The 26,012-nt window shown below is 44.8% G+C and overlaps 1 protein-coding gene across 5 annotated transcripts in view; it reads left to right on the forward strand.

Annotated features, from left to right (window-relative positions):
- The window catches only part of antxr2a (ANTXR cell adhesion molecule 2a), a 32,016-nt gene extending 7,131 nt beyond the window's left edge, over positions 1-24,885 (forward strand). For 2 of the 5 annotated variants that reach the window (XM_088376528.1, XM_088376529.1), the window contains exons 9-18: positions 83-143; positions 390-485; positions 1,238-1,307; positions 5,763-5,841; positions 6,274-6,369; positions 9,384-9,434; positions 9,546-9,635; positions 10,404-10,574; positions 10,651-10,731; positions 12,083-12,690. In XM_088376528.1, the coding sequence (XP_088232654.1) occupies positions 83-143; positions 390-485; positions 1,238-1,307; positions 5,763-5,841; positions 6,274-6,369; positions 9,384-9,434; positions 9,546-9,635; positions 10,404-10,574; positions 10,651-10,731; positions 12,083-12,145 (858 nt within the window). In that variant the 3' untranslated portion in view covers positions 12,146-12,690. Of the gene's footprint in view, positions 1-82; positions 144-389; positions 486-1,237; positions 1,308-5,762; positions 5,842-6,273; positions 6,370-9,383; positions 9,435-9,545; positions 9,636-10,403; positions 10,575-10,650; positions 10,732-12,082; positions 12,691-12,732; positions 12,908-24,087 lie in introns of those variants that run through there. The other 3 variants (XM_088376526.1, XM_088376525.1, XM_088376527.1) reach the window with 3 other exon arrangements.
- The last annotated feature ends 1,127 nt before the right edge of the window (positions 24,886-26,012 follow it).

Genomic DNA, 26,012 nt, shown 5'->3' on the forward strand with positions numbered 1-26,012 from the left:
TTTTGCAAAGCTGACACGCTCGATAGGCCGGCGCCGACGTGACGATAACATGTTGCTGGCGTTCTTCTCTGTGTGTGTGCAGATTCTGAAGAGGTCCTGTACAGAGATCCTGAGTGTGGAGCCCTCCAGCGTCTGCGTCAACGGTGAGGCTAGTTCAACCCATGTGCTCACTAGCGCCCCCTGGAAGGTTGGGAAAAGTTTTTGAGAAAAAATTCAGCCCCAGTTTCACACCTGGATGCCATTTTGGCGGCTGTGTCTATTCTAAGACAGATGAAATGGCCCAAGTTGGCCATTTTGAAGGACAACATTCGGGCTATTCTCAAACCGGTGCTTCAAGTTAGGGCATTGGCTTGCATGCTCCTGAACTCATCCAAATGTTGCCACCACAGAGACGTTCGACATCGTGCTGCGCGGGAATGGCTTCGCCTTGGGCCGCAGCAGCGAGAGCGTGGTGTGCAGCTTCATCGTGGACCAGCAAACCTTCAGTAAGTGTCACCGCCATGTGCCGTCGTCTTTGTTTAATGCGGCAACACGGGGGGGGGAATTTTATTTATTTATATATTTATTTTTTTTGAAAAGGGGTCACGGACGGTAAAGTCGACACCACACTGTAGCTTTGCAGTTTTATTTATGAAGCAAAGTGGCGTCCATCGTGAAACAAATCGGCCGATGTTGTCGTGTACCCGACGTGGTTCGTACAGGTCACGCTGCCTTCTTCTTATTTTGGGCCGCAATCTGTTTCCGCCACATTTCGCTCATCTTCCTAAACACGCGTTTGGCGCCTGCCAATGCCAACAAGTTATTTTCTGACTCCTGACTGAAATACTTGTGCAGCATATTGTGCCTGGTTTTTCTTTTTCATGTTTTTTTTTTTTCCCAAGACTCAACCCGTCGTCAGCAGATGTCCTTTCTCAGTTCCATCGCCCACTCGGGGAAAGGCCCGCCGACGTTCCTTCCTCTTTTTTTTTTTTTTTTTTTTTTTTGGCATCCTGCATGTGTTTCTGACGACCTTTTTTAACGGCAGGGGTCGTTTTTTTAATTAGGGATGGCAGTGGGGTGGGGCGTCGCATATGTCCGACAAATGCCACAGGCTTGTCCGTCACCTCGGCGGTGGGAAGGCCAAACAATCGACCGCGGTGGCCGGAGACTCAAACGCCAAATGTGGAGCCGTTAAGTTGTCATGCTTCTCCATGTGAGCAAACTCCATTTTCATTTTTTCTTTTGCTCCCCCGTCTAGATCACAAGCCGAGCGTCGTGCGCAACGACTACCTGCTCTGCCCTGCGCCCAAGCTCTACGACGTGGGACAGTAAGTACGGCGCCACCATGTGCTTCACGTGCCCATAGCATCATCGATACTGTTACCATGCTCAATGATAGAAGGCTGTTGGTCAATTTTCGTGGCGTCAAAGCGCGCTAGAGCACAAACACGCATGAACGGCGTGAACGCGGCGCTATGATGCAAAATGGACGGGAAGCAGCCGCGTTTTTGCGTCGACGTGGTTTTGGTTTTGCCCAATAATCCCCCAAGTCACAACAACACGCGTTTGACCAATCACGACGCTTGCAAGGATTGCCCGCTTATCTAGAATACTCGGCGTATAAACAGCAGCTACTTCAAGTATATTATGATACACTAATCCTCTGACCACGAGGCTGTCTGATTTGGAGAAAAATGATTGGATAAAAGGGATTTAAAGCCGTCAGCAGATTTGATATGTGGTTAGAGCACGTTACCCTTTTAATTGGAATATTGTATTTGATCTGAACAGGGAACCAAAACAACTTCATTGTGACATTTATTAGGACACATTTATGACTCTCGCTGATAAATTCACCATAATAATGATGCTGATCATAATAATACAGGGATCAGAATTTTATGTTGCTCCGCGGGTCCCCAACTTTTTCGGACCAACATAACGAGACAAGTGCCATTTTGTTGAGAACTTAATTCATTCTAAAAGAAGATACAATGACACATATTTTACATTTTCTTGAAGGTGCACCGCCGAGGTCGCGGGCCAATAAAGTGGCAACAATCATACATGCGCTTCTACCCGGTCACTGGCTAAAGATGGCGTACAGCTTCTTTTCCTGGCGCGCAGACATCTGGAAAGCCGCTCGCTCGCCGCTTAATTAACGCTGGGCGGCCCCATTAAGACGCTAACTAGTCAGGGCGGCTGGCACTGAACGCATCCGCTGGTAGGGTAGGGAGACAGATGCCGCTGCATTCTCTACATTAGCTTGTTAGCACTACAGATGCTAACCGGCGCATCGATCACATCGCTCTGAAGCTACGATGAAGAAAACCTCAAAGACGATGCTAGTCGATTGTTTGCGTGACAGCAACGCTGAGGCAAATGAGTATGTGGCTAAGCTAACTAGTGTTAGTTTTTCAGATGCCAACCTGTCTCCTGGCATCTTTTTTTTTTTTAACCCCAATAATTTAATAAGGCAATGCTCTGACAATTCCGAGTGCTGGAACTTCCTGCCTTGGCGCCCGTGCTTGCGCCGCCGCCCATCTGTCAGCCGGCGGCGCCGTTACCCGTAAACGTCGATTTGGGTCATGTGAAGGAATAGGCCATTTGTGGCCGCCCTTTTTCCTGGCGTTCTGGGAATGGGGTTCATCTGCTCGGACAGCTGGGGCAGCGGCCCCCGAACGCAGGCACCTGCTCCCCGTCCCCAAACCTGCGGCGGGAGGGAGGGTCCTCTCGTAAAGATAACAGAGGGGCTCCGTCGACACCTAGCACATAGGATGCTAACGCTAAAGCTCGTCAATTATTAAGACTGCCGGCTTTGGGCCAGCGGACAGCTGCTCCCATCTGCATTTCCTGTCCATGTGCACGTTCCTTTGTTGTCACGGCAACTTCATTCCAAGCCCCCGCGCTGTGCAACTACAACTTGTTCTCAGGATTTAGCCGTCTGTCAGTGTTGTCGTTTTTTCTCTGGATATGTATGTAACTTCTGCTCTCGGCCCCAAAGTCGTTTGTGTCAGATAAAACCGTACAGATACATTTATTTTCAACGCGTTGATCACGTAGCTCTTTCTGGTTCCAAATGACACAGCGACCCGACAGTACAGATTTATGCTACATAGTAGCGTCATCCAGAGCCAATGGCCTCGTTTGTGTCGTTTTTCAAACGGAGGCACTCCAAGTGCGGCGCATGTAAGACACTGGCGAACGCCGTACCATCTGTCGGGAGTCCAAAGCGCACGTCCGTCAATCGGGAACATTCTGCAAGTTCTCCCAGCTGTCAGCAGAAGTCCCCGCCGAGTGACGCCTGCCGACGGCTCTCGCATATGCTCCTCCGTCAATTATTCAACCTCCTCCATTTTGCCGTCTTTACGGGAAACTTTGGAAAACCATTAGCGTGTTCACGATCCCTCGCCGACCGCGGTGTCCAGATGGACATCGTCGCTTTCTTTCTTGACGGATCCCTCGACGGACTGACTTGCTCGCCGTCGCTTAAAAACGCAACCTTGCAGCTGTTGTCTGAAGAAAAAAAAAAAAAATATCCGAAGAAAACTTTGAGGCAATGCGCTTATGTCGTGTCAAATTTTTAACTCTTGTCCCACAAACGCCCCTTTTTTTTTATTATTATTAAATAAATTCATCTACTTGCAGTCAAGTCAATAATATATTTTTTTGTTTTTTTTCTGGGGAAACAAATGAACCCATTTGTTAAGCATGTCCAAATATTAAAAGTGTTATCCTTTAGATTTCATCTCACAATATGGAAGGAAGAATATGGTTGTGGGTGATGCTCACGTTTAGGATGTCCAGCTGTGATGGGAGGGGGAGGTGGAGGGGGGTGCCCGCCACCGCTCATCAGTGTTTCTCGCATGGGAGCCCTCCTGCCTGATTAATAACCTGCCCGCTATTATCAGCCATTCGGCTTCAATTGGCCAAATGAGCTTCTGCTGTCACGTCCGACACGGAGAGCTCGCATTTGCTTTGCACGCCACAAAGGGACGAACGGCCTCCGCACCCTTGCGGCTGCAAAGGCCAGCAGAGCAACTTTTATCCTCGGTTGTCTTTTTTTTTCTTTTTTTTTTTCTCAATCCACTGGTCAGTTTGACCAGTGACGTAAGAGGACAGTAAAATAAAAAGAAAATACATCATTATTTCAATATTTATTAATTATATTAAAAAAAATTGGAGATTTTTTTTTGATAGGTCAATTTGACATACAACAAATAGGAAGTTTAAAAAAAATGTGAATAAGTGTGTATATATATATATATATATATATATATATATATATATATATATATATATATAAAAATACTTTAAATAATTTCCCCTCAACTAAACAAAATCAAACCCTGACCTTCTTTTTCAATAATTTTACGCTTTAAAACAAATGTTGATCCGCATTGGCTTCCACATTAAATGTCTTATACTTTATAGTTTACAAATTAATGCTAATAAAAAAAACATAAATATCGACGTCCATGTTATCCTGTTTTTGTCAAAATTCCCCAACCTCAATTTCAAAATGTTATTTTTTTCCGCCAATATTCCGAAATATTGAACCAGTTCATATGCCATACTTTAAATAGTTGGTTGTACATGAGCTAGACAGCATGAAAAATATAAATAAAAAAATACCCCAAAAATGTTTACCATTGTAAATAAATAAAAACTATGAATATAAATAAGTCTAATAAATAAATCCCATTATTACATTTTTCAAAGCAGTTTGCTAGTCATTAAATGTATCCAACATTTACGTGTATAAAGTGAGAGCAAATTGTGCTCAGGTGTAATATTGACAATGGACAGTGATGCTGCTGCTGCCAAAGCTTTTTAACCTTATTGAGACGTGTGGCATTTACTTTTCTCATATATTGATTTGCATCGCCAAGTGCGTGAAAAAAAAACGCCGGACCTTGACGTGCTACGAGGCACAAGTTGAGGGTGTGTGGCGTAATGGCCCTCAATTAAAACCCTAATGATGAACGGCACCGCAATTTCCATATGCCCATTACGGCCCGTCCAATTACGGCCGCCTTAATGAGAACTGCGCATCGCTCGGAAACGCCTCAAATCCTCCGCCTGACAAAAAAAGAAAGAATGCGAAGGAGAAAGAAGGTGCGCCTTCGGGCGGCACGGCCCGGCCCGGCCCGCCCGGCGTGCCGAATACTAACGAGGAGAGGTCTCTTTGCTTTTGGATTTGGCCCGAGGCGGCCAATCCTCCTGTGGATCCCAACAGATGAGCGAGCAGACCGTGTGTCCATTACGCCCCCCCCGTCAATATTCCCATGCCTTGGCACCTTGCCCTTATTTACCCGCTAAATATTTAAGCAGAGCTTGGCATGCCCCCCACCACCGGCGCGTCCCAATGCACTCTGATAGTGATTTTTTTTTTTTCTTCTCAACTTGTTGACACCTCCCCTCTTGCTCAATACTTGAGTCTTAACAAAAAAATCCAATTTCCATGACGATATTAGATTTTTCAGCAATCCTTTGAACGTTTTTGACAGTAAGCCCCATCCAGGAAAGTCTGAATTTGAATTTGGAGCATCTTCAGTGGAGTGCCACGTTTTGCCACTACATTGACATGCAATTTTTTTCACTTTGTTTTCTTTCTGTTGCTGGAAAAAAGTCTATTTTTTATTGCTACTCTTTCCGCCCTTACTTTGAAAAGGCAGTAAAACAAATGCACATGCTGGAATGAGGATACTATGGTCAGATGGTGCTGGAAAAAAAAGTGAAATTTTTTTTTTTGAAGCATGCAATCATTTGTGTCTTGCCAGGAGCATGGACGTGCTCATCAGCCTGAACAACGGCAAGTCGTTCATCTCCAGCTCGTACACCATCACCGCCTCCACTTGTGTGAGTCAATGCAACACAACATGAAACTTTCAAACAAACGGATTATCATTTTGGAGTAAACAAATAATAATTCACACTCAAGTCAAATCTAGCTAAAAAATATCAATTTATCAGGGCAACCTGAATACATTTGCTGTTATCTTGTTCCAAGTTTAATGATGACTTCACTGTTCGTCGCCCCCTGGTGGTTGGCTGACCTACATTAACTATCCAGCAGAGCCTGCGTCTTTCCAGTCACAGTAAAAGCAGGTTGATTTCATCAAGGCTCCCAAAATTGGGGTCACGTATCAAAATATTTATGCAGCTAGCACCCTAAAAATGCAGTCGGAACACAACCCAAAACATTTCAAGCGAACGCGCTGTCACGTTTTTTTGTGTTTGTCTTTTCTGACACCTGAAAGTATCAATGAACAAATTGTGACATGTTTGCAGTCCAACGGTCTGGTGGTGGCCATCGTGTTCCTGGTGCTTGTGGCTCTGGTGGCTCTGGCCCTCTTCTGGTGGTTCTGGCCCCTCTGCTGCACTGTGGTGAGTCTGGCGAGTCTGCTTTTTTTCCTAATTTTTTTTCCAGGTCATCTCACTGACGGCCTTTTTTTTAGAGATTCTTTTGTTTCCAATTTCTTCACATTGTGAGCGAAACGCTGCGAATGACGGGATTAGCAAACACTAATAACAGGACAGCGTAGCTAGCGGCGGCCGCAAATCCGACAAAAAGCGCCGCCAATCTCCGCGCTTATTATTAATCGCGTCGGTCCCCTAGGTAGCGCCGTAATGCCGATGTCTCGCAAGCAAAAGATTTTGTTCACCTGCACGCAATCTGTCGCAGGCGACCCGCTGCCGTTTTCTGCTTGCCGTCTCCGCTTCCCGTTTGAGCTTCTTTGTGTGCCGTCGCTAGGCGACGTTAGCGGCCAGCCGGCCGGCCATTTTGCACCGCTTTGAAGTGGTTATTGTGCGCGACTTGCGCCTCAGCCAATCGGCTCTCTCGCTGGGGCGAAAGCTCAGTTTGGGTCGCAAAGGATGAGCACTTTCGGTTGAGGATGTCTTGAAAGTCGATTAATTGCCACTCGTGTCTTTTTGACGCCTCACTGCAAACTACAAGTGGTTGCTTGGTGGCCCTTCCCAATTTTGCTAGCCCGTACCAAAGTTAGATGTCGCCGCCACTGCTCTCCTCACTCGCGGCGCTTTAATTGATGTGCAAGCGCGGCCTCCTCCATTGTTCTCTCTGAGAGCGGCTTGCACTTTTGTGTGAGAGTAAACTCGCCGTACCCTCGGGCCCTTTGGAAAACACTCGCAGCCACTTTAGAAAAATCCACAACAGATTAGGCGGGACGGGGCCAGGGGAGGGCACAGATGGCGCTCTTTTTGCTCCCGCGTCTCTGCTTTATTTTTATTTTTTTCCTGGCCACCGACGCAAAGCCCCTTCACCAGAAATGATGGACGTCACCTGGCGTGGCGGGAACCTGCGGGGACGGCGTCCAGCATGAGACGTGAGCATATTTTGGAGCGGCAACAAAGGCATTAAAATGTAAACCCCCCGCAGCATGTCTGGCCGCCGCCGTGTTTGTCTTGGTGCGGGGAGCTGCTGTCGCCTCGCACCCGGGGAACGCCGCACAAGAGGACGGCCATGTGTGCCTTGTTAATATTTAAACCCCCACCCCTCCCTCCTCCTTTGTACCGCTCGCCAGTCTGCCAAGCCGCGGCGAGGCGCAAAATCCCGGCTCGCCGCCGAGCCAGCAGAGGGGTCACGCGCGCGAGCTGCCGAGTAGTAATTTGCTTTTGTTTGTCGTTTATTTGGGCAAAATGGCGGCGGAATCAAAGGCTCAGTCCCTTTTTGGAATTGTTTGATGACTCGATAACCGTATTGCGGCGCGCCATTAGTATGGGTTGCTGCCGCTTGCGTGTTTTGCAATGAATCACCCGTGGATGCTCATTTCTGTTAGCACGTTTTATGCCATATGTTAGCACAAAGCTAGTATACTTTTGCTTGACGAAATGATGGTTAATTGCGGAGGTGCACCGATTAGTCGGCAGCGATTTGATAATAGTTTTATGATTGATCATGTGTTAGTGCTCGCCAAGTTTGCAGGTATTGTCCAAATCTCTATGAACTCCGTTTTTCAACAGGATGTCAAATGTGTGGGCATGTATTTTTTTTTTTTCTGACACATGATCATTTATGCCGAACTGCCACAATGTGGAAAACAAACATTTGCAATTTTGAGAATTGATTTTGTGCGCGTGTCTCGTCTTGGTGTTGGATGTGAACTGGATGTCGCATCTGTTCAGCAGGTAGAGCCGGGACAAAGTCCCCTCTACTCTATTTAGCCCACAATATGTCCCGAAAATCTGCTTGTGTAATTACTCGGGAGGAGCTAATGCGGCCAGCGTACGGCGGCGGTGGGAACGACGCCGGGCAGCGTATGGAGAGGTCACAGGATTTGCTGATGAGCGTGTCAAAGAGAAATTCATTAAGCCTAATTGATGACTTTCGTTCATTATGCTAATGAGCGCGGCGGGCCTGCGTTTGAAACGCAAAGCAGGAAACAGCTGTTAGCGTCCTTGCTAACTGTCATTTGTAGGTTTCCGATGAAGGCCATGGTAGGGTTTCTAGGTAAGGCTTTCAAATTTGGGTTTTAAGCAAAACTTGAGCGTTCAAGAAAGCCCATGTGAGATTTTGTTGAGCGCTGACAAGTTTGACTTTCAAGTCACATTTAGTCAGCGTTGCCATTTCAGATTAGGGCCGTAATTCGGGTTTGAAAGAGTAGGGTTTCAAACCTTGGCTTGAGGAATGTCAAAGAGGAGTTAATGAAAGCTAATGGTTTTTTTTTCTGCTTCTGCTCATGAAAATGCTGCGTAAAAAGCAGCTGTAGTTGGTGTCCATTCCTTCCCACCACGCAAGAAATTCATCTGCTAAATGCCCCACATTGGGACAAAAGGTCCGCCTTGCTCTTTACGGCTTCGCTGATTAAATGGAGCGTGCTGTCAGAGTGCCCAACTTACAGAATTGGGGGGTGGGGGGGGGGGTGAGGGGCACCTCCAGCTCACCAGGGGGCAGCGTTTGAGCTTCCCTCAGAGGGCGTCAAGTCGTGCGGGTTTCAGCCAATACGTACAAAAAAAGCAGGAGCTCCTTCTCTTCCACCTCCTCCTCCTCAGATAGATAGATAGATAGATAGATAGATAGATAGATAGATACTTTATTGATGCCGGGGGGGGGATTCAGTTCAACTTCCTCCTCCTCCTCTCAGTCTCCCGTCTTATTGGAGTTAATTAACTCGCCAGGTCCCGGGTTGGCTCGGGTGCGCTGAACCTCGTGCAATTAATTCAAGACGCGTCCCACCCTGTCAACAAGTTGACTGTTCATTTTTCACGAGGGAGGGGGAGGGGGCTCATGTTGCAAAACAGGAGCACTCACCAGAGTCAGCGGGTTGCGGAGAGTTTTTTCTTTTTTTGACTGGGTGGCCTGTCAGCCGTCAAGCTCTTGTCACATTTTCTCCTGATGGACATTCTGCTGACGTTTTTTTTTTCTCTTCCTGTTTGTCCAGGTCATCAAAGACCCCCCGCCACAGCCACCCCCGTCAAGACCGCCGCCACCTGTGAGTACGCTTTTGAATCAGGCTTCCGGCTTCAAAATGGCCCCGGCTTCAGAGCTTTTGATGAGCTGTGATGAGGCCTGGAACAGCCACGCTAACATCTCTCCGTTGCAGGAGCCCGAGCCGGTCGGCAAGAAGAAATGGCCCACCGTGGATGCCTCCTACTACGGAGGAAGAGGAGCTGGAGGCATCAAACGCATGGAGGTCAAAGAGCACACACATCCCTCTTTTTTTCCTCATCTCTCTAGCTTCATCCACCTCTTTGTTCTCCTCCTCTTCCTTCTCCTTTTCTTAACCTCTTTGCTCTTTTTTCTCTCCAAACTTCTCATCTCCAACCTTCTCCTCCTCGTGTTCTTCCTCTTCTCCTCATCTCTCTCCCGTCAAGCAACCAATCCCACATTAGTTTTACCTTCTTCTAAAAGTCACACGAGCGCGTTGTCGTGTAAACGCGAAGCGGGTCAACAGGAAAGCGCTTACGCTGCTTTTATTGCGACGTGGCCGTCCATCATTCCGTCGGTCAATCCGAGCCTCGACAGCTCTGACGCGACAGGCTGTCCTTCGTCGTCCCGTCGCGATGCCGTCACGTCGTCTCGGCTGTCAACGTGTCCGCCGTCCTCACCGTTACCCCCCCCCCACACGCTTCTTTTCCTCGTCCTCCTCCTGCACATCATCTGTAAGTCATCACGGGGATTTCCCAGCATCCTCTGGGAGCACGTAGCTCTTTGCTCCCTTCCCTTGAGAGGACGTGCGATGCCGCGCCTTTGGTCTTCACGTAGCCGTTTGATGAGCCTTGTCAGGCCACGTCCTCGCTTCTACAGTCAAGCAAGCAAAGTCTCCGATATCTACTGTACCTTCGACAGGACTCGTTTCATTCCGCTATCTATTGCAACCACAAAATGTTATGAATGGCGTCGTTGACGTCAAGCGTCTACTTAAGCCAAACACAAAAACTGATGTCTTTGATCCGTACAGGTGCGCTGGGGCGAGAAGGGCTCCACCGAAGAGGGCGCCCGTCTGGAGAAGGCCAAGAACGCGGTAGTGTCCATGCCCGAGGAGGCCGAGGAGCCCATGGTGAAACGGGCCAGGCCCGCCGCCGCCTCCCCCGGCCGCCACGCGGACAACAAGTGGTACACCCCCATCAAGGTGAGGCGTCTTTTGGTCTGCTTTGGATTCAGCTTTGGAACGCGACTGCGAGACTTAAGCACCGCATGTCCATCAGGGTCGTCTGGACGCTTTGTGGGCCTTGATGCGACGGCAGTACGATCGCGTTTCCCTCATGAGGCCCACGTCTGCTGAGAAGGTAAAGTAAAAAAAGAAGCTTTGTTGACCTCTCGATACTCATCCTGGACCTTTACCTTGCGATTCAAATGGGAAAGCAACAGGTCACCAAATTGAAGGAAGTGCCTCAAGGAGCCTCCCAGCAGATGCGGAGCTACATTCGCACTCAGCTGTGGGCACTTGCCCTTTTTAGCTATTTTATTTCGAATACCTTTTTTTTTTTTCTCGCCTGTCGCGATCAAAGCGCCGGGAGTCGGCGGCGATGGCCGACAACAACCCTCTCGGGCCATGATTATTTGAACAAGATTAGCGGGGCGCTCGCTCAGATCGGAGGAAGTAGACGCCTCGCACGGGCTCTGCCGTTGGTCGGGCCGCTTCGAGCGCTTGCCATCCGGTACACCCACGAAAAAGGGCACAAGACAAAAGAGTTCTTTCTTTCCTCCACCCACTGAGAATCGATTAGGAATCACATCGATGAGCCGTATTGATAATAGAGAGTCGACTTTTCGTCATTTTCCAACTGCTCCCAAGTTTTTGGCGGAAAAGCAGGTCATTTGGTTTAGCGCCGGCTGTCAAAGGCGGGAGGGACTGTGAGGTGGCTTTTGATGGAACCCCCCCCACCCGGCTCATGAATGTTTCAACAAATGCTTCCTGGGCTTTTCGTACAGGTGTAAGGAAGCAGGTCGTCACCGACATCTGTTCGGCACGGGTCACCGGCCTCCAACCACTCCGTTACACACACAAACCCACACACGCACACAGAGGTGTCCAATTCCGTGCCGCCGCCCTGAGCCACTGTTGCATTTTCCAGCAGATGCAGACGGGCGAGACGGGAAATGAGAGGGAAACTGTTTTTTTCTTTTGTTTTTTTTTATTCCGGGGGTCTCACATTTAGCGCCCGAGGGCCTTCGACACCAAAGGTAGGCGGTGGCGGCGGGGCGGGGGGCGGCCACAGCTGCAGTGCCGAACTCGCCCCGGGCGCAAATAAAGAGATCTGATGCGTTTTGACTGTGTTGTCGGGCGAGTGCTGGGAACCGGGGAGGCACTTCTGAGCCAGCTTGGCGCTCGCAACATCTGCCGCCAAGTTTTTCCCGGGATCGGCTGGGGACGGCAGGTAGAGCAAGATGGCGGGATTGGGGGAGGAGGGAGGGGCTTACTCTGGCAGCCCTTAGCAGCTGTGTGTTTAAAGATAGCGGCTATAGAGCGAAGCAACCCTCCCTCGACGCCGTCCGACAGGAAGCCGAGCGCGAGTAGGCGAGCTGCGACCAAACAGGCGGTGCACTTGTTCTGCTAGTGCGTGTGTGTGTGTGTGTGTGTGGGCTTCCAGTTGGATTCCCATTTGTTCCTCTCTCTTCGCATCTGTTCCTCACCAGGGGGACGAGTGGGCTGAGTGCTGGTGGAGGTTAACAGTACGAGCCGCCGGACCTCCACGCTGATAAAATGTCGTTTTGGTGTGTGCTCGCGTAAGGGTCTGTACGTGGGAAATCTCTTTATGTAATTGGCTTTTTTTTTTTTTATTGTATTTTTTATGAAAAAGTAATCATCAGGTCTCGTTTTCTTTCTTTCAATAATTTTTTATTGTTTGCGATTGCTCTGCTGGTGTGGCTCCTTGATAAAGTTGATATTAATAGTTTCAACCAATTTTGACAGATTACAAACTCAAAACATGTTCAAAACCATTTTAAAACTTTCCTGATATTTTGATTCTTTGGAGCAGAAGACCATAAGTTTAACTTCCAAAGTATCGGGGAAAGCCAACTAGAAGGCCTGAAATTTGGAGGGGTGTTTATCAGATGCAGGTGTTTGCTGATTATCTCGATTCGGCCGTTCAGGTTATAGGTCACATTCATGAAAGTTTTGCAATGAATTATCTGTCCATTTGAAACTGGCCGCACAGACTGTAAACAGGTCGACCTGTATGTTGGCGGCCATGTTTACAATCAAGCTAAGACAATAATCCCTAACGCGGCCCACTAGACAGCTTCAAGACTTTTCTCATGTTCAGACTTCTGTTCTCTCCCAGAAAATATGTCCCGTGTCACGGCCGAGGACAAGCTGTTGCTGGGATTTTGTCATCTGTTAGCGACTTTCAAGTCTGGAGGATTGAAATATGTAAATAAGCGTGTACCGACATGGGCATGGTGATCAAGACATCTCGTTGCCCTCATTAACATAAACTCAGACTTCATTAAATAGTATATGTGCTGTATGTGAAATAGGATTTTTTTTTATTATTTAATCCGATAAATAAGTATGCCGTGGTCTAGGCCGTGGTTCTAACCTAGGCCCTTGTCTTAGAGCGACTGCTTCGGTCCTTTAATAGAACCTAGCCCATACCTAGGCCTTGGTCCCGGTTGAGGTTAAGACCTTTAGATTTAGAGCACAAACTGCAGCCGACTCGGCCAACACGGGTTAATTAACGTTTTCGCTCAAATGGAGGGTCTGGCAGTTGTTTTCATGAATGAAAATTAAAAACAAGTTTGCGGAACGATTTCATTTTGAAGTATATCGGATCCACCTTGTACGCCGACGCCCAATTTCCTGGCCGGAAAAAATAGAAGGCTTGCTACGGAGCTGAGGGTTATAGACCGGAAAGTTTCCAGAACATGTGATCAGATTGTCGTGTCTATGTCTTGAAACATTGCTCAACACTTGTGATGACGTTGTTTTTACATTTTCCACCTCTCAGGCCTGGTCTGTGGTCTCCCGACACTTTTATTAGCTGCTTCACTGCAGTTTAGTAGCAATTAGCTCCGTTAATTATAAGATGTCACGCTCTCTGATCCGTAGGTGCGTCATTAGCTTGCTTGTTTACTCCCCATTAAAAGTCTTTTATGGGGAAATTAGTGCTGCGTTCACTAAACACCTCTCTGCTGCCACCACGGCTTGTGTTTTTGTTGTTCATCAACTCTTTCTTAGAACATAAATTAGCGCCCCATTAGCATATTGTATCCTCACACGTGTAGCTAGCTAGCTAAAGACGTCGGTGAAACCTTTTAAGATGTGTCATCTGAAACAATAGTGCCTTTTATTAGACAAAAGGCGCGAAAGGACATCTGTTAGCGCTAACGGTAGCCAGCAAATGTATTTAGAGTTGAGATCATTTACATGCAGGCGTTAAGGTGCTGCTAGCGCTTCTAATGTTCACTAAGCTAATATTAAGCGTGCTTTTGTTAGCTATATGGGTCAAAGCACGTAATTAGCTGTGAAATTGCGATTGCAGTACAACACATTGTGGGATTCACAAATAGATACACCAGGATATTACTTTCCTACAATCTTTTCATGTCTAACAGAAGAAAAATTCTTCAACAAGCGAGTATAAATCAATAAAATTGTCAGTGCCTCCCAGAAATTTGAAAATACGAAAACGTGTTGTTGAATTCTCTTTATTGTTTTTTTATTTCATTAATATTTTTATTGTTAAATTGCTTTGTATGACGTATGTATTTAAATTAGTTCTCCTGAAAGTTGCTGTAAACAAAATTGCTAATTGAGAAGGATCTGAAAACGTGAGCGTTCACTCCGGCTCTCGTCGCCACCCAATGTAGCTTGACCGAGTAGCCGCATCGAGGGTTAGGCTGCTAGGATTGCTAGCGGTGCGGCCAGCCCTGGGCTTCATTAGTTCTACGAGTGGACCTGGGCCTCATTAGTTCTATCAGCGCACGTCCTCGTTAGCGCTAACAAGTAGCCAGATGACAGCTCCGTTCCGTCGCCCCCTACCCCCCCCGGCCTGTGCTGTGACAGCTTTCACTGCAGCGGAAAAACCAAGCGACCGTTTACGAGCGCCGACCGCTCTCTCTTAACCAGATGACTTCTTTTTACATGAAGCCAGCAAAAGTAGGGCAGATGTCTGTGTGACTGGTTGTAAATTTGATAATGACCGCCATGTTAATCCTACCCCCCCAACCCCGCTACCTCCCCTCTTGCTCCGGACCTGGCTGGTAACCGGATTAACCTCATAAAGCAGGAAGCTTTTTGTTACTGCTGACTGGATGATGGTAGCAAATTGAAATATTACAGCTAAAGCAAAAGACAAAATGATAGCACCCAGATTAATTAGTGCTAATGGCAGCTACAGGTTTGTAATTTGTAATCCGGTAAAAACAAGCTAACTATGAGTTGCAATCCTGTTTTATAGCAGGTTGCTTTTGTGAATTGTTAACGCCCATGTGAATTAGCCCAAATGCTAGCAGCTACGTATTTTAAACCAAATCAACGGGCCGCTAAGACTAGGCCGGCCGGTTATCAGTTGCAATGGTGCATTTTTACAGGCAGGAATTCTAATTAGTGAAATAAAAACTTGAAAAGTTTAAGTCATAAATTTTAAAGGTTATTTTATAGCAATTGAAATTATTAATAAAATACAATGAAATGAAAAAAATTCAAATCCAATGTTCAGTTCTATATTCTAGATGAGAATGTTTAAGAATGAAATAGAGATTAAATTAAAATGCTAGAATTCAGATATAATGAACTTTAAAATGTAATTCATTTAGAAAAAAGAATGGAATAAAATTCTAAATAACACTAAATTCATTTTAAAACAAACTAAAAATGTAGTTGAAATAAATGTAAATTAAATTAGAATTGCATCTAAATCAAACTAGATCTTGCATTGAGAATAAGAAATCCAAATGAAATAATGAAATGAAAACAAAAGTAAAAAAAAGAATAAAAAATTGTTGTAATGAATACATTAACATCCAAAAGAAAACGTTGAGCTCTCTTGATTATTCCTACAGTAGTCATTTTTGGCCTTCTCGTCGTCTGGTTCTTGCCTCCCCATTAGCTGAAGGCTCTTGTTGTATTCGTCCGGGTGGTCTGGGCTGGTACCTGCACCCCGCGCAGAGGCGAGGGGAGAGCGCTCGTGTCGGGGGCTCATTTGTCCCCCCCCCCCCCGGCCTGATCCGATCCGACCTGATGTACCCCGACCCCCCCCCGCCCGACCCGCCTCGTCCTCGCTCGGACCGCCGCTACTCTCTCGGCTTCCTTTCTTCATCGCCTATTAAAATCAAAGCGAGCAGGAGAGGCGGCGGGATCTTGGCTTTAATTAAATTACATTATTGTTAACGTCAGCGTCGCAGGGGCCGACTCGGTCGTGTGCGCTCTGCCTCCTCTTCCTCGTTCACCTTCTGACAGACGTATAAAGGAGGAGGGGGAGGAGGAGGAGGAGGGGGGAGCGAAGGCGGGGTGTCACACATCCTCGCCGTAATGTATTCTAATGCTCCCCTGTGTCCATTTGAATTTTTAAAAGGGTAGAAGCGGGGCCGTCATGTTATGCAGGGAATATGTTCACAGTGAATATTCGATGAGCGCGTGCTTATTTTGTATACATGAATGTAACAAGGTGGCCGCCCTGCCTAATGCGGACTGAAGGGCCCTCGCGTGTGCGCAAAAAAGCGTTTTGAACACCGCCGCCGACACGGCGTTATGAACGCGCACGCCGACGCGAGACCTTTGACAAGCGTCTGTTCACAAACACGCTTTACACTCATGGCGGGAGCACAACAGCAAAAGGCCAAAATGAGACTAAGCATCATAAAAAAAAAAAAAAAATCCACCCTGTCTCTTGTTTTGCTTAGTAGAATGAATTTGGCAAGGTATGTCTTTCATGAGTGGGTGCACAAAAATAAGTCACGCTCACTCAGGCACAGTATGTGTGACATTTTTGAAGTTTGGGTCAAACAAAGTCTTGTTCGAAAGTCTTGCAAAATTCAGCCCTAGAAACCAGTTTCAGTTCGCAGTATGAAATTTGGTAGATGATTTTGTGGGTATCTCATGAGAAGACCAAAAGTCTCAGGAACCCATGTCTGAAAATACACACAGGCAGTTTGCCATTTTGCTTTGGAGTGGATAAATACATTTGTCATGATCCTATGTTAAAAGCATCCAAGAAAGTTTTGAAAAATCCTGCCCCAAAATGTCGATTACTTAGCAGCAGCAAATTTGGTGGACCAACAAAGGAGTCGAACAAGGCCAAGACACATTTCTATTGGTCTTCTCGAAAAGACACTTCTTGACCACTTTCAGTTCGCATTATGAATTGTCAAGTGATTTACAAATTTCGGACCCCCAAAAATAACACCGTGTAATTTGGTCGCCATATCTGACATGCAGACCCACAAAAAAAATCCCAGGAACCTGCGCCTGAAAAGAAGCAGCAGCTCTGATTGTAGGTTCACGTCAACCTTTGGAAATTTCTGCGTATTCGACGGTCAACACGGCCCGCGACTTTTATTTACAGCGAACAAGTTCATTTGCGCAGAGGCAGATGTCGTCTTGAAGGATGTTTCTCTTCTTATGAATAAGTTACCGCCGTCCATAATTGATGATGGAAAAAAGATGCAGATGTGACAATAGTTGGCGCCGCCGCTCATTTAAAACGCCCTTGGAGTCCTTCCAGATGTGCTTGTCGTCATTTTTTCTCCCCTCGTTACGTTTCAACTTTAATTTTCTCCGTTCGCCCTCGTTCTTTTTTTCCGTCTTTGATGGATGCCGGTGGAGTTAGTTAATAACGCAGCTTATTAAGCTTAATGACAATGTGATCTTTTACCACTGATAGCTTGTCCGGGTCTTAATTAAAGATGATACACTTTTAATTAGGCTCTCTCTTGCCGCCGCCACCACAGCGACCTCTCCTCCCGCGGTTTGTCGTCAAAAAGCCGACACGGCAAAATCAAGCCGACCGTGACGGACGCGGTCCTCGATTTGCCGTCTTTAGCTTTAGTCTTTAGTTAGCCTGTCAGCCGGCTTGCGCCATTGCTGTTATGGACATTTATGCTCGGCGCCGTTTCAGAAATACGTTTCAGAAATAGTACATGATTTTATTGTCGTGATTATTATTAGCATTATCACGCTCAAATTTACACGTATTGTTTGCGACTAGCCTTTAATTGCTCTTCCCCTCGGAATATCGAATATTGCAATATAAGAACCGAGACTACCAAAAGAAAGCGTTTAGTCTTATGTGGATGTGCGTGCGTCAAATCAATAGCGAACAAGCGGTTCCGTTTGGTTGCCAGAGCTTCAAAGCTGTTAAATCTCACCCTCCAAAAGTTGACAATCATCGCACAACTTGATTTGGGTGCGAGCATCTGAACCCCCGTGTGACACGCACACAAACATGCTCACACGCCATGAAAGCTTTTGCAGGAAGGAAGCCCGCCATGTTTTCCGTCAACAACCCCCCCAAAAAAAAGCTTCTGATCAATGTTTGGGTTCGGCCCAATAATAGCGCAAGCTATACATTTTGTTCTTGGACTCCTTGGAAGGCCATGAAGCAACAGTGTTGCGCAACATAGTTCTTCCAAACCGTTTATGTACCAAAAGACGGCGGGCGAATACATGACAACGAGAAGGAGAACATTTGGCTGTGATTATCAAATGAGAAGATCACAAGGCTATAAAATTAAAGTAAAATTTCACTTTGGTTTTTGCAATTTGATTGGTTTCCTGTTACCTGGACTTGAAGCCACTAGAAATTTAGTTTGATATCTGTGAGTTGCCATTTTTTGGGGGCATTTTCGTTTTCACATTATCAACCAGAAGACACAGATAATACATACGATCACCGTAACCGAAGATCTAATTGAATTTAGTCACAATCCTACAATTGACCACATAGAATAACGTGTGCACACACATATACACACACACACACACACACACACACTGTATTAAATCTCCAGCGTTACATTACGACTCGTATGCATTATTAGCATGCAGCTCGATAAGCATATTTTCATTTTTTCACGTTTCTCTCGCCCGCGCACTCTGGCGTTACTTTACAACCTCGTAAATAACAACTTTGCTTCGCGTTGCAGATTTAAAGCTGCAACTTTTCTTCTTTTTGCTCCAAAATCACTTGTAATGCAGATATACGAGCGCGCAAATGAAAAGTTTGACTGTAGAAGTTGGAATGCGTTCTACGTCACTATCAATTCAATCAAAATTGGCATAACTGAATATTTTGAGAATAAAATACAAATTCACTCCTTTCAATTTTTTCAAACAAAAATCAATTCCTGGTCATTATTTTAAATGTAATTTTACAAATATACTGAACAAGCCATATTTTAAAAGTTAAAAGTGAAAAAGGAATACAAATACATTAAAAATACAATGTCTAAGAGGTTATCTTATTAATTCATTCAATGACATCTATATAAAGAAATTTACCGACAAGTCATTTTATGTCCAAGGTAATTAAAACTAATAAAATGGTTTCCCTATTGTTTAGAGCATCATTTGTTCCCACTTACTCATCCAAGAACATTTCTGTACTCCAAATAATTATTCATGATTGGGAGCGCAATCACATTTCAATAAATACAATAGAATGGTTTGTAATCCTTCATTTTAGTGATTTAGTTCTTTTAGTGGTTTTTTTTTGTTTATTTATTGCAGTTTATTTATTTTTATTTATTGCAGCATCCATCTTGTATTTGTCGCCTTTGTAAAGGTCTTTTATTTCGTGCCCCCGCTAATCTTGTCACCGTATCGAAATACTCGTCTGAAGAGCTGCGATTGCTTGTAAAAGGTCTCCTAATGCAGAATTGCAGATTTTTATGAGCACGCCGTCATCAGACTTTGATGAGGCCCGCCCGCTTGCGGACGTGCGAGCTTATGTTTTTCTTTTTTTTTTTTTTTTGCTGCACTTGGGAAGCGCCTTCTTCAGCAGGGCCGCTTTCAAAGTACACGTGAACTAAAATAAGTAAAATAATCATAACATTATGTTTGATTTTTTTTTTTTTAAATCACGTTTTATTAAACATGGCCCTTTGTAGTTTCAAGAAAAGGCCTATCACAATCAATTCTTAATAGAATTGATGACTAATTAATTCCTGCAGAATTGCTTCACTTTTGAACTCGGTATTTTGTTTTTCATAAACAGGCTAGCTGTATGCTATCTGCATATGTAGCATAATATACATTTGCTAGCCAGTCAATTAACCGCTAAGCTACTCGCTTTAAGCAAAACAATCTTTTCTTGTCTACATTGGCCCGACTCCATGCCACTTGTGATTATTTCATGCTCTTAAATTGTTGATGTGCGCCGCTGCGGCTTGCGAAGCGGGAGCATCCGCGTTGGCCCGATACGGCGTTCACACCGCGCAGGGATTTGGACAGCGCGGTGGCGCGGCTCCGCCCTGGTTCCCTTGGTTGGATCCCGTTCGTCCATTAGCACCATCTGTGCCGTCCCCGTGCCGTCTGCGAGGGCCCCGCCGCCCGCGCCAAAACTATTGGCATTTCTCTGGAACAAGCGCAGGGACGGTGCCCAGAGCGCTTAGCTGCCAATGATGTGCACTTACTCGCGCACAAAAAAGAGAGAGAGAGTCAGGCATCAACTCCAGGGAAGCAGATGGGCACCAAACATCTGCATCCGCTACAAAATGGCGCCAAGCGTCTTCTGGCTTCATGAGATGATGCTGATTCGTCGAATTTGACACTTCGCCAGACCTCGAAACCAAGCTGGCTAATCAGAGCCTAGTGTATAAACTGTTAGCATGTTAGCAATTTTTATTGGGAAAAAAAATAGCCAACAGCTTGACAAGTAGTAAACTCCACCAAATGCACTTATTGTACCGTGGCGCTACGTTAGCTAGCCGTTGCTAGCATAATTTTCACAATTTTTAAAAATTGTTTTGCTTATTTAGTAGCAGCTAGCTGCTAAGTATTTATCCTTGCTTTTATTTGTATTCACAATGCTATCTTGTTAGTATATGAACGTATATAAAAAGTATGTCTCGCAAGATGTCAGACTGTCTTGTCGAGTAACCAAATCTCATGTTGCTCAGTGAAAGGGGCTTTGGGAGGTAAATGTTCAAAATCTCTTGGGATGGGGCTTGGGTAGGAGCGCTGTAAACCTTCCAACATGCCTTAACTGGCCGCTTTAAACCAAAATGGCTGACTACTTCATCTTCTCTTGCGATTCAAAAAAAAAACAAGTGAGCGATTGATTGGTGCAGACGCTGAAGTTCAGAGATGCTTTTTCCAGACTGCTCTGCATATGCTGCTACCGTTTGCTAACTTTTTAGCGCAAGCTGTCGCCACTGATCCCAGGTCAGCCGACGACTGCTCCGATGGCCACATTCCGCTCCGTCAGCTTCCCCCGTTCGGAGTGTTTGATACTCCCGCACTGCATCACAGGCCGACGGTTTAATACCCTCCCGTAAATCGGACGCCTGCATCAGCGCTGTCTGTTTGTGGATGCATCTGCTTAGCGTGACGCTGACTAAAAAATGACCGACACAAGGTCTCCCTGGCCATTTTAGCATTTTTATCAACTCTAGTTAGAAATAGGACTCGATGATGACAAAACATTAATGAACCTCCGTGGCTTTTTTTAAGGCAGGTGTGTTGCCGTTGTTACCAATTGATGGCATGCTATAGGCTAGCATGTCAGCTGTTAGCCTACTAGCAATTCTCAACTTTGGTCTGCTTTAGCACTTTTACCGACGCTTGTTATATAGCTTAAGGATAGTCCCCACCCCCCCAATTGTTTCTTGTATTTTACGTAACCGATACCATGCACATGGGGCGATGACAGTCTTTAAAAAGAAGAAAGGTCCGAGCGCTCTGTGATCGAGGCGCGTTTGGCCGAGGCTCAGGTGGCTGCCATTTCCGAGCGGGCCAGATGGCAGCGCTGTGTGGGCAGCGTGTGCATGTGTGCGCACGAGGGGCCAGCGTCAAGATGGCCAGCAGTCTTGCGGACTAGGGAAGATTGCTCACACACACGCTGTTCTTTGCGTCTGCGGTCTTACTGCCTCCGAATTCCACTTTGAAGGACAGCACCCTAAAACAAAATGGCTGCCTTCCATTCATGGGAGTTTTTGGTGAGTCTCCTCATGAAGGGTTAGGGTCAACCAAATGCTATGTTGCTAAACCAAGGTGGCTAAACATGAAACAGCCCCAAAAACCTTGTGGTTGAGTTAGAACCCCTGGAAATGTCTGCTTGGAACAGTTTGAATATTAGCGTTGGCAATAAACTTGATGGCTAATACTGCAAAAAGAAGTGTTTGCATAACGAAAAGCATGTTTGGACAGAACGTTGCGGTTGGGCTTGCTAAATCCCAGATTAGCGACGCTGAAAAGTATCCGCCGTTGTTGGCAGGCGTTTTATGACCAACATCTTGCCACCGGATTACACCTCGACTTTTTCCACGCCGCAGATGGATGATTGTTCCTCGATGATTCCTTCACACTTTGTTTTGCAATCTCTTTGGTGGAAATAAAGCATCCAGCAGTTCGTTTAACAAGCCAAGAAGAAGAAGAAGAGAAAAAAAAAAGCATTTGGATGGCGTCTAAATCGCCGTCAAGCTGTCTGCGCAGCACACAACACATGGCCGGCTCATTTACATTTGTACTTTTTCTTTGATTTGTAAAGCAGGCGGGATTTGTCCATTATTTACAAAGCCCTGCGAGGAAAGTCACTAAGTAACTCAGCAAAGAATTGGACGTAAATGTGGCATCAATCAAGGTGATCGAAAGACCGGCTAATACAGATTGAAGTTGTTGCATGCATTACTGTTTGTTTAATTGAAAAGTTTGGCTCATTTTATAATTAATCACTACAACAATTTAATTTAAAAAATGAATGCACTAATTTCAATCAATAATCCAAATTTTTAAATACTTTAAAATCTTTTGGAAGACTGATGTATTCAAATCATGTCTAAAAGTGACAGTTAAAATGTAAATCTTGAGATGTATTCCTCTCACGACACTTTTTTCTTTTATTTGATAAAAGCAACGAACCAAAAATGAAATACTCCTCAGTTTATTATTGTATTTTGATGATTACCCCCCTCTCAGTTTTTTGTTTTCATGTTTTTAGAGCGGTTAAGGCATTTTGTTTTTTCCCCCAGAGGTCTTTCAACACTCTTTTAAAACTATACAAATATGTTTTTGATTGAGCATGTGCAAAAGATGAGTAAAAATATTGTACAGTATATCGACCCCTCTAAGCCCACAGTAAACAAATCCCATTTTGTACAAACTAATAAACTCAACATTTGACAACATATATCAAAGATGCACATTATAAAATTCTACTGCCATTGCAGAAAAAGAGGATTTCTCCAGCAAAAACCCGGCGCAGCTGAAATGCTTCCTTTTTGTGTTCTTTCAAATGTGTCAAACTAAAGTGTGTCGCGCCATCTAGTGCGTGACAGTGGAATTACACCCCACCCAAAAGGGGTGTGGTACACAATAATAAAAAAAAAAAATGGCACCACTACTGCTAACTTGGAACCCGTGGTGGAGGCGAGGGGGGAATTTCTGTGCTATGTTGAGGAGGACCATAGGAAAAAAAAAATCAAATTAATTTGCATTTAGTTCCTCTTTACGTAATATAACAAAGAATTTGTACTTGATTACTTTGCGCTACGGGAACTGCTTTCACGTTAGCGACATTGAATGATGGCGTAGACTTTATGCTTTCAACACGCCTGCTTGCAGTTTGTGCACGTGTGTGTGTGTGTGTGTGTGTGCACGTGTGTGTGTGTGCGTGTGTGTGTGTGCTTGCTGACACTGTTGAGAGATTCGCAGTGTGAGAGCTCCCTCTTGGTGTCGGCTAGACTACTGTTGGCAACCACACATACACGCACGCACACACTCTTTGACATGCTGAAATGAAGACATGAATATTTTTTTCGTCATATATTGGTGGATTGTAGAAATGTGTTTGAAATTATTTGTTGAAATTTCAATTGTTTTTTCTTTTAAGAAATTGAACTCTAAAATGTATTAACAAAAAAAAAAACTTTTTGATTTTTGAAATGAATGAATTATTTATTTTTGATATTTTGGGCTTTTTATATCAGACTGACTTTATTTGTTAAAATATATTGTCATCATTTCTTAATAATTTGATTGCCCTTTTTATAGAACACATTATCTTCTTTTCATGCAGATGATTTATATTCATTTATAATTTGAATTGTCTTATTTAAGTTTTTTAAATACACTGTGGACATTTTAATATCGTGGGTTCTATTTATGATCGTAGCAATAAGTATAATAAATGTGCAAAATGCAATTATACGGTCTAAATGAAGGCATGACTAAGAAATTGTTTTTAATCATTAAAAACTATGATAAATATTTGTTTTTAAAATCGTATTTCGTAATCATAGCTATATCGTTCTTTGCCTATATTTTTGACAATTTCCATGTTTTCACATCATCAATATATAGACATGATATTTTGTGTTTTTATTTTATTTTACAATGATATTTAAACATTTTTACTATATTAGAATTTGGTTTTCCTCATTCACATTTAATCATAACATTGAAATATTAATATTAATTTTTGATTTGCTCTCGTCATGTCAACTACTAAATATATTTTATTTGTTCGTGTTGCCTTCAGGGTCGCTGTGTGAATTTCAGCCGCGTTCAACGTTAGATGACGCCGCCGATGACGACGGGACGCCCACTGCCCATGGTTCAGAGAAGAATTTCACACTTTTTTCAATATTTATATTTACTTTGACATTGTTCCCACCGCTTTAATTCTTATTTTTATTATGATCCCACAATTTGGGATCCCAAATGCATCGTGAGCATATTGAAGGATGAAAAGAAGAGTTTGTCAGAGCAATTTCGGCAGGGGGGGGCGGTGGGCGGGGCCTCCTGACAATCCTGGCCGTCTTCCTCTCGGCGACGTCTCGTCACCGTGAAACTCTCCCGTCCGCATCCTGCCGTCCCCCCCTCTCACGTGTGACGGGTGGACGACAGGAAGGACAAGACGGACGCCCCCGAGGTTTTCGGACTCGGGCGAGACTTTGCCCTTTCTGATACACCTTAAGTCGTCAGGGAATTAATAGAGCGTAGCCCCCACCCCCCACGGCCCGCCATACCCATCTAATTGTTAGTCTTTCTTCTGTCAATCGTCCAAAAATATTTTGCCTTCATTTCAAAGCAAATGCGAATGCACTCGGTACAGATTTTTGCCTTGAAATATTTTCGCCACCAAATATGAAATATTGACTGTTTTGTATTCGCTTTGGCACACTTGACGTTAGCTTAAACATCATTTAATTGTCAATCAAATGAGCACGCGCTGTTATACTAGGACGTCATGATCAAGCATTTCATTTTGTTATGGAGTTTTGTCATATTTTTATATTAGAAAAATATTTTTAAAATAAATATATATGATTATTTATTTCCTCTGAATTTGATTTGTACAAAATCAAAATTTATTCAGCAAAAAATATCAAATCATTTTAGGATATTATTATGAGTGTTTACGTTTGACTCTTTTTACAGACAAGACGTTTGGCCTCTCGGTTTGTCGCCAGAAAATTATTAGAGCATATTTTGGCCGCGGGGCTCGGCCTGCCTGTGCGAAGGGAGTGAGAGCCCGGGCGGGGCGATGGACGGACGGCTGGTTGGTTGGTTGGGGTTTTGAAGGATTGATGCCTTGAATTTGCTTGACACGTGCTAGTGCTCAGCAAGGCATGAACTTCTTTTTTTTTTTTTTTTTTTTTTTTTTGGGAGGACAACAAAGAACGGAAATGTTCATTAAAATAATTAGACGCCCGTGAAGTGACCCACTGCTGAAAAACCGGGGCAGGGAAAAAAAAATAAAATAAAATTTGAATTTGAACAGTGCAACAAATTTTATGAAATAAGCATATTAGTTTTGCAATTATTAACAAAATATTTTGACTTTTTTTTTATTAAAAAATTGAACTTGTTTTGGTTACAAGTTAATTTATGAATATTTATTGTTTATTTGTTGGCGAAGAAGTTTTTCTTTTTAGTTCGAAATGTCACATTGGTTTTTCAAATTTGAAAAAAAGCTTTCATATCCACCTGAATGTGCCAGTTACCTCCATTCAGCCTTTGCCGATTCTCGTGACCCGCATGAATGATAACGGACCATAAAAACCAGCAAAAAAAAGCCAACCCAAAAGCGAGACACGCCTCGTTGTCGAGCGCGTCTGCACCCCAAACGCAAAGCCAAAGTAACAGATGCGACGGACGGATAAGTATTGTTCATTTCCAGAAATGATGTAGCCTATTTTTTGCGTAGCGTGCCCACGCCCCAATCCCAAAGGGAGGGGAGGAGGGTGGCTATGTGGCCGCTGCGGGCGGCTCCATTTTTCTTCTTGGCCATGTGAAGAAAAAGGCCGGAACGACGCCGTCACTTTGCGATCGGGCCGCGCGGGGATTGGAGTGGAAGAGCTGACAAGGCCGCCGCCCCTTTGACGGCGAGCGCTACGGACAATGACCGGTGGCGGCTGGCCGACCGCCTTAGCGCATGACATCAAAAATAAGTTCAAGCGT

The sequence above is a fragment of the Syngnathus floridae genome, chromosome 5, assembly GCF_059516105.1.
Source record: "Syngnathus floridae isolate MCC-2025c chromosome 5, RoL_Sflo_1.0, whole genome shotgun sequence".
NCBI lineage: Eukaryota > Metazoa > Chordata > Actinopteri > Syngnathiformes > Syngnathidae > Syngnathus > Syngnathus floridae.